This window comes from Otolemur garnettii, unplaced genomic scaffold (assembly GCF_000181295.1).
Source record: "Otolemur garnettii isolate 467f Iridium unplaced genomic scaffold, OtoGar3 scaffold00085, whole genome shotgun sequence".
Taxonomy (NCBI): domain Eukaryota; kingdom Metazoa; phylum Chordata; class Mammalia; order Primates; family Galagidae; genus Otolemur; species Otolemur garnettii.
The window spans coordinates 2,479,501-2,488,076 of NW_003852480.1; the positions used below are offsets into that span (position 1 = coordinate 2,479,501).

The 8,576-nt window shown below is 39.7% G+C and overlaps 2 protein-coding genes across 2 annotated transcripts in view; one reads left to right on the forward strand and one right to left on the reverse strand.

Moving 5' to 3' along the window:
• Window positions 1-498: 498 nt before the first annotated feature.
• Window positions 499-4,799, reverse strand: CUNH4orf46 (chromosome unknown C4orf46 homolog). Its single transcript, XM_003794690.3, has 2 exons — window positions 4,345-4,799; window positions 499-1,203 (listed from the first exon to the last, which is right to left on the reverse strand). Exons 1-2 carry the CDS (start codon window positions 4,528-4,530, stop codon window positions 1,048-1,050), a joined length of 342 nt encoding a protein of 113 aa, XP_003794738.1. The 5' UTR covers window positions 4,531-4,799; the 3' UTR covers window positions 499-1,047.
• Window positions 4,800-4,915: 116 nt separating this feature from the next.
• Window positions 4,916-8,576, forward strand: part of ETFDH (electron transfer flavoprotein dehydrogenase) — a 41,761-nt gene continuing 38,100 nt past the window's right edge. Inside the window, exon 1 of the mRNA XM_003794692.3 lies at window positions 4,916-5,236. Within this exon, the coding sequence (XP_003794740.1) occupies window positions 5,194-5,236 (43 nt within the window). The 5' untranslated portion in view covers window positions 4,916-5,193. The remainder of the gene's footprint in view (window positions 5,237-8,576) is intronic.

Below are 8,576 nucleotides of genomic sequence, written 5' to 3' on the forward strand. Positions count from 1 at the left end.
AAAAAAAACAAGATACAGGACAAACAAAATAGAACATTGTCACTAAGATCAAATAATATGAAAACAAGCATTTAAATTTGATACACTGAAAGGTAAATTCTTTTTCTATTTTATTTTTTTACATATGCATGTGTTTACTTGGTTTCCACTTTTTGCCTTCACAAAATTAAAAAGGTAAATTCTTTAGAATTACTACATAAACAACTCGCAAAGCTCCAAAATAGCACAGAGCCATACATTTGATAAGGCACTTTAAAGACAGCAATCAAAGATACAAAAATATCAGATACAAAAAATATTAACTATCAAAACAGTCACAGGAATAAATAGGTAAAAATATGCATTCTTTCCTGACCGTCTTTTATTTTCTGAAGACTTTTTTAAAAACGTCATAGAAGGGGGGGAAAAATTTATATTTTCAAAAGATATCGCCAAAATTCAAATCCCCATTAAAAAAAGAGAACATTTTCCTTTAAATCAATGAAGTTCTAAGTCACACATTTGTTTAAAGAAACAATTAGTCTTCATGCTAAATATAGGGAAAAAATATAGCTTTTCATTTTTTGTCAACTCTTATTCAACAAATATTTTGCTAGTGTTGACACTATTTTAGGGTCTAAAAGTAAAAATCACAATCAATGGCTCCAGAAAACATAGCCTAATGGAGCTAGATTTACCACTGGCAACCTTAAAGTTACCTCCCTTGGTCTATAAGATAAACCTCAATGTCAAACTCAGCCAACCTGTTGTAAAACATATAATGGGCTAACTAGTTTGCTACTCATAGCACTGTGGCACTATTAACCATCTACTGATGAAATTAACCTTCATAAAAAATTCTATGGAAGTTTAGAAAACAAAGTATTTAAGGATAAACACGTATTGGTCAGCATCAAAAATAATCAGGACTCAATTTTCACAAAGTCTAGAAAAATTTCATTCTGAGTACACAAAACTGCTAAAAAGAGAGCATCTTCTACATGTGCAAAATCACATATGAGGAAGTATGAATTTTTAGTCATTATGCAAACAAGCAAGCATGCCAAATCAGTTGTCAGGCTTCAAAGAATCGTAGCCCTCCTTCAAAAGGTCCCGCCAGGTTTTAAGGAAACGTGCATTTTCTGTACATTTGAAGGCAAGCTCTTCCACTTGAGCTGATACCGCAGATGTGGCTTCAAGAAGTTTGGTTAATGAAAATGCTGCCTGAAATTAAAGGGAAAAAAAAAAAAAGTCAAGTTTAGTTTTAAAATCCTCATCTCACTTTATAAAAATGTACTCTAAAAATAGCTTAATGTTTTGAATCAAATGTCTAAGTTACTTTCTTTAAAAGCAACATATTTCCAAACTAAAGCAGTGCCTCTCTCAAGAACTCTAAGAAATTCTTTAATATAAAATGAAGAAATGTGTCTGCTAAAAAATATCCATTATTTTTTGAGACATGAAAAATAAGTACTGTTTTTTAACTGAAAATATACTGGAGTCTCACTTAGCTCAACAAGATGACTTGGACTACTTGACACTAAGTACCAGAAGTGTCTGAAGGACTTTATCATGGACTACTTTTACCAATATTTGGGTAACATGAGCATAGGCCCACTATTTTTACCTGTTAACAATGAAAATATATAAATAAAAGAATAGTTACTCTGAGAAAAAGAATCCCTATTCAATAAATGGTCCTGGGAGAAATGGATAATCACCTGAAACTGGACCCGTACCTCTTACCACGTACAAAAACTGACTCAAGATGGATAAAAGATTTAAGTCTAAGACATGAAATGATAAAAATTCTAGAAGAAAAGTGTGGGAAAAACTCTAAAAGATATTGGCCTGGGGAAGGATTTTATGAAGACTCCATTGGCAACTACAACAATAAAAATAAATGGGATTTAATTAAGCTACAAAGCTTCTGCTCAGCTAAGGGAAAGACAAATTTCATTCAGAATGGAAAAAGACAGTTGCATATTACAAAGCTGACAAAGGGTTGATAACTGTAATATACAGAGAACTTGAATTAATCAATAATAAAAAAGAGCAAACAATACCATCTATCACTGTGCAAGAGACAAGAACGTTAGATGACAGACAAATGGCCAACAAACACATGAAAAAATGCTCATAATCCCTAATTATCAGACAAATGTGAATCAAAGCCACCTTGAGTTATCACCTAACCTCAGTGACAATAGCTCACATCACAAAGTCCCAAAGCTGCAGACGCTATAGCAGCTATGGAGAGAAAGGAACACTTGTGCACTGTTGGTGGGTTTGCAAACTAATACTGCCTCTTTGGAAAGAAGTATGGAGAATTTGGAGGCACTTGTGGCTCAGTGAGTAGGGCCCCGACCCCATATACTGAGGGTGGTGTGTTTGAACCCAGCCCCGACCAAACTGCAACAAAAAAATGGCTGGGCATTGTGTGGCGGGCGCCTGTAGTCCCAGCTACTCCAGAGGCTGACGCAAGAGAATCACCTAAGCTCAAGAACTGGAAGTTGTTGTGAGCTGTGATGCCACAGTGCTCTCTACCAAGGGCAACAGCTTGAGGCTCTGTCTCTACAAAAGAAAAAAAAGTAGTATGGAGAACTCAAAGAACTCAAAATAGACCTTCCATTTGATCCCACAATCCCTTTACTAGGTATTTACCACTATCTATCACTATCTATCAATACCATCTATCACTGTGCAAGAGACAAGAACATTAGATGACAGACAAATGGCCAACAAACACATGAAAAAATGCTCATAATCCCTAATTATCAGAGAAATGTGAATCAAAGACTCACATTTGTCTTTCCCTTCCTTTCCAGGAGGAAAAAAATCATTTTATCATAAGGACATTTGCAGAAAATTGTACAATCACTAAGATGTGGAATCAACCCAAGTGCCCATCAACCCATGAATGGATTAATAAACTGTGGTACATGTATACCATGGAATACTATTCAACCATAAAAAAGGAGGCTTTACATCTTTTGTATTAACCTGGACAAAGTTGGAGAACATTCTCCTTAGTAAAGAATCACAAGAATGGAAAAGCAGGAATCTAAAGTACTTAATATTAACATGAAGCCAGTAGACAAATACATACCCACAGAAGAGAAAAACTGAATTAAATGAAAGTTTGCGGGGGTGGAGGGGTGAGGGGATGCGTGCGCTCTCATCTAAAAGGCACAATATCAGTGTATGTGACACATCTCCTGGGTGAAGAGCACTACGACAACAGAGACTTGACTGCACCTAACAAACACAACAATGTAACCTAATCATTTCCACCCTCATATTAATCTGAAATTTTAAAAAAGAACAGATACTCTGAGCTCTGACAAATAAAATCAACAAAATCACACACAGATGCAGAAAATATCCAGCTCTTAGTGGAACATTCAGTTTTTTTAATTAAATGTTTTTCTTCACTTTCTATATACAATGACATTGCTCCTAGATAACACATCGGCAATTCATGTCTACAAGGTTACTTGTAACCAGTCTTATTCTACAAAAATAAACGCAGAATCAGCACTTTAGTCATCTTCTAAAAAGAACAATTATCTGTGGAGCAACGAGATACTAAGAGTTCACGGTTTCCAATGTGCAAAGAACGGTCTATTCCACAAGGTTTTCCCAGAAAAGTTACACCCTGTACATACCTCATCCCACTTGACCCACTCAAGAGTCCAAGTCCACAAATACAGAAATTGAGACCGTACCCCCATACCCCAACCCCTCACCTCCAGCGGTGTGAGAGTTAGGGTTGGGAGGAGAGGGAGTCGGTTTCCGGGAAGTGGAGATTAAACAGAAACCATCCAAACTAATTATGATCATAGGGAGGAGTCCCGCACCAAACCGCTAACGAAGCCAGTTAACATGACTAAGTTCTCCCAGCTGCGTCCCGCGCAGAGCAAGCCTCAGACAGACAAGAGCATTATCAGCTGGCTCTGGGTAAGTAGCCAACTAGGACAGCAGGCTGAGTCCCACGTAAAGAAATCGTAGCGTAATCCTAAACTCAGGATCAGCGAAGAGAATCCATGCAGTTAAACCGTTCTCCGATGGGAGTGGAGGGGGCAGAGACAGCAAGCACCCAGCGGCGCAGAACTGGGTGGTTTCGGGTTACCGAGGATAATTGAAACCAGAGGGCAAGACAAAAAAAAAATACAGTTTGGGGTGGAGAGATAACCCCTTAATTCCCCAATACAATACTAAATCTAAAGACAGAATGCTAGGGTGGGGTGGTACTTTAGAAGGGTAGTCGCGGGGCCGGGTGGGCGACTCCTTGCAGCTGCCCGTCTGCCCAGCAGCGCCGAGTGGCGACGTAGTCCGGGACCTGCCCGGAGACTCAGGACTTACGTCTCCGATCTGCAGCTCCACTTCTTCCAGTGGGTCCACCGTTCGGCCGCTGCTCCTGCTCGGAACTGGCCAGCCCAAACTCACTGGGAGGCCCGGGGAAGATGCTGAAGAGGTGTCTGAAGATGAAGGAGAAGAGGGAGGCGGCGCGGGCGGTGAGGAAACCCGCAACTCCTCGGGGTCAGCCATGGGGGTGAGCTGGGACGACGAAACGGACCAGAGCAACCGAACCGACACCAACAGTCTTTCAACCGCTCGCGCCCGAAGTCCAGAAGCCCCGCCTCCTGGGGCCCGAAATCCCGCCCGGTCTCCTGGTGGGTCCCTGCCTCGGCCCACAAAGACTTTTCATTTTTCGGGACAGCCAATCAGACGTCAGTCAATTCACCCCCTCCTGCGCAGACCTCCAGAGGGGCTCGGCTGGCGCTTGCGCAGAAGACCACAACTCCCAGCAAGCCCTTCGCGCCCGCCCCACCGCCGCGCCGCGCCGCCTTCCACTGCCTTTCGCTGCGCGTGCGTCGTGCAATAAGACTTGTGCGCTGTTCCCCCAGCACTCCAAGCTCCGGAGTCACCTTGCCTGGGCGCCCCGGGACTTGGCGTCTTTCCCGTTTCTCATTTGGTACCTGACCCGGAAGCCTCTGCTGGCCCGCGTGTCATGCGTGGCGCCGGCGCAGAACGAGAAGGAGGCGGGAACGCAGTGAAGCAAGAGCGGTCGACTGAGCTGCGAGGCAAACTGCAGCGGAGGAGTTCTTGCTGCGCTGAGGGTGATGGCGCCCCCCGCGGCCTAGAGGTCCTGCGCCAGCGGCGAGCCGCAGACCGCCTTTCTTCCGTCGTGTCGGATCCAGAGTCTCGGTGATGTTGAACATGTTGGCGCCACTCGCCAAGCTGTCCTGCCCGGGTGAGAGGGCACTTCGGGTGGGGATAAGTGAAAGAGTGGAGGAGTTAGGGCGAAACGGACAGGGCCACACTTGGAAGCTGTGGGCACCTCTCCCTCCTGCCTCTGCTCTGCGGTCTCAGGATAAACTAGAGCAAAGGTCACGCTGTCTCCTCTGTGGGTGGACCCTAGCTTCCTCCTCCTGGGAGCCCCAATTGGAAGAATTAACATCTGGGCTAAAGGTCGTGGGCGGAGAAAATTTGTCATGACTTGACTTTCAACCATCCGTGGACTCCTGAACTCAATCTTTACAAATCCTGGTCATAACTCCTACCCCAAAGCTTAGGTGTTAACTTTTGCCTGTTGTAAGTGGAAAATAATATTTGCAGTTTTCCTCCTTCATCCTGACCTGACTTTCGTCTTTGCATTCGTCCCAATACATTGTAAAGAATTTGAAGTCTCATCTGTCACTTCACGATTAGCATTCATATGCTGTCTAATTATCAGGTTATATCTGGTCCAGGAATTTTTCTACTTTGTCTGAAATTAACCCTAGGGGCTTTATCCGTGCTATGAATGTTTCTTCCGCCATCAGGATGACTGATGTAGTGAGTGATACTTTTAAAGTTTTACATAAAAACAACAAAAAATGTTTAATTCAAACAGAAAAGTTTACTAAAGGATCTTGAATTCTGTCATAACTTGCTTAATTTTTTAAATCTTTAGTCTAAAGTTTTGCTTATACTCGTAGAATCTTTTAAAAAACATAAAACATATTGCAAATTCAAGGATGTTCTTGTATAAATTTCATGAAAGAAGAATCTTGTGAAATTTGCCACTCATCTATTAAGAAGTTAGGATTATGTTTATATTTACTGTTACCCATGTGTCTATTACTACACCTGATGTATTGATATGCTTTCTGTATTTTGGAACATCAAAGTAATCAGATGCTATCTGTTTTACAGCCCATTATAGATGCAGTCAGGCTTGGGCCCAGTACTAACCAAATTCAGCTACTATTTCTGTTTTCTTTGGATGTGAATTCTTTGCTTTTCATAGCTTAATGTTATGTTAGGACCACTGGCAACAAAGAGGTTGGACCGAAGTGTGTCTTTGGTATGGTGCTGTTATGAATTCAGTGGACCTTGTGACCTCACTTCCCTACCATGGTGCCTAAATGTTCAAATCTCTAAAGGGAGATATCAGATATGTTTTCAGAAAAGGGGTAAAGGTTGTGACTTTATTTTTTATAATTCCCTGGAGGAAATCAGACTACAGAGTTCCAGATATTCTCAAGAAAATCAGTAGCCATACAAGCAGTACGTACCCAAGTTTGCCATATTCCAATCATCAGTTTTCAGAAGTAATTGTTAACTTATGTACACTAAACTACAGTGCATAAAAAAGTAAATATTCTTTTAAATATTGATAATAGCATATTTTAACTCTGGAACTGAGCTCTCATATATTAATGTATTTCATGTACTTTTTTTTCAAGATTTAGGATAGGTAAATAGTTATTTAAGGCTTAAAAAGTATCCCTAGTACTTGTTTTTAGTATGTGTTTGCAAATAGAGAAAATTTGCTTTTTTGCTACTTTTTAAAAGATTGATTATCAAAAACAGATTTTTAGTGTTTAAAAGAGTTCAGTCACTCCAAATCTCTTCCCTTCCTACATCTATCATAATATTTAATGATTGTACGGTGCCAGTTTTAACTTTTTAAAAAATTGTAAAGAATAGAACATCAAACACCATTATCCCTACTTTCTCTTTTATATTAAAGTGTAGGATACATGACAGAGTTACAGGAAGCCCCTGAGTGCTCAAAGAGTACAAATTATTGGCCTACATCATGCTTATGTTATTAAAACATATCATCTCTCCATTTAATCAGAAAGAAAAAAAGATTTGATTTTACCACAGTGAGTTTCCATGACTTTAGAGATAATTTGAAATCAAATGATAGTCTCAGAGTTTTACAGGATATTTGAAAGAATTGAGACCAAGTTTGGCAAAAGATTGTTCTAATGTCTTTTTATCTGCTGTAAATGGGGATTGTAGCTACCCCACATATCTCATAAAGTTGATAAGGATAAGATGTAGTATTAAAATTGACAATTATTCTTCACTATGTTCATGGTAATATAAATTGTATTATATAATTCAAATCCATGTGAAATTCATTGTTGATTTTCACTATTTATTTGTTACAGTCCACTTTTGGAAATTTATTCATTTGTAGACAGATGATTCATATTAAGAAACAGTTGAAAAGTTAGGATAAAGCCTGATTATTATTGCTCTATACCCGAAATTAAACCAAAGACAGGTTCCTAGGTAACAGTTAAAATTATAACTAGGGAGATTAATGGTTAGCAAATATGCATTGTTGACTTGCTTTGTGTAAGATATATGTGAGATATCTGTACGGCAAAGGCTGACCATAAACTTCAGAGCTGAGTTTTTTTTTTTTTTTTTTTTAGACAGAGTCTTAAGCTGTCACCCTAGGTAGAGTGCTATGACATCATAGCTCACAGCAACCTCCAACTTGGGCTCAAATGATCCTTTTGCTTCAGTTTTTCTATTTTTAGTAGAGACAGGGTCTCACTTTTGCTCAGGCTGGTCTCGAACATGTGAGCTCAAGCAATCCACCTGCCTTGGCCTCCCAGAGTGCTAGGATTACAGGGGTGAGCCAGGGCAGCTGGCCTCAGGCTGCCAGAGCTGAGAAGATTTAAATAAACTTCCAAAGGTTTCATTGCTTTGAGGTAACAAATTCAGACACAAAGTAGACAGTCGTCAAAGCCTGTGCATTTAACCATACCTTTCCGTATTGCCCTTTATTTGGTTATGTTTTAAATTAATTAACTTTTTTTAAAGCAGTTTTAGGTTTAGAGAAAAATTCAACAGAAAATACCTAGTTTGTGTATAGATCATTGCCCACCATCTTGAATCTTAGATTCCTTACACGCATGAGAATACTGATACATTATTATTAACTAAAGTACTTAGTAATTTACATTAGAGTCACTGTGTTGTATGTTCTGTAGGTTTTGACAAAAGTATAATGATATGTATCTACCATTAATTACAAATCATACACAATATTTTCAATGCTTTACAAATCCCCTGTGCACCCCCTACTCATTCCTTCCTCCCTCCTTCCAAATCTCTACCAATCACTAATCTTTTAAGTGGCTCTTCTGTGTTTTCCAGAATGTCATTTAGGTAGAATCATACAGATGTAGCTTTTTCAAACCGGCTTCTTTAACTCTGCTGTATGCATTTGTTTCCTATATGTATTTTTGTGGCTTGATAGCTCATTTCTCTTTAACACTGAATAGTATTCTGTTTTTTGTTTT

What these genes read in the sequence shown, in the direction of transcription:
- CUNH4orf46 (XM_003794690.3), bottom strand. Translation starts at nt 4,530, where the DNA reads ATGGCTGACCCCGAGGAGTTGCGGGTTTCCTCACCGCCCGCGCCGCCT. An exon ending in TGGAGCTGCAGATCGGAGAC is followed by an intron (nt 1,204 to 4,344) that starts GTAAGTCCTGAG and finishes CTTTAATTTCAG; the next exon opens with GCAGCATTTTCATTAACCAA.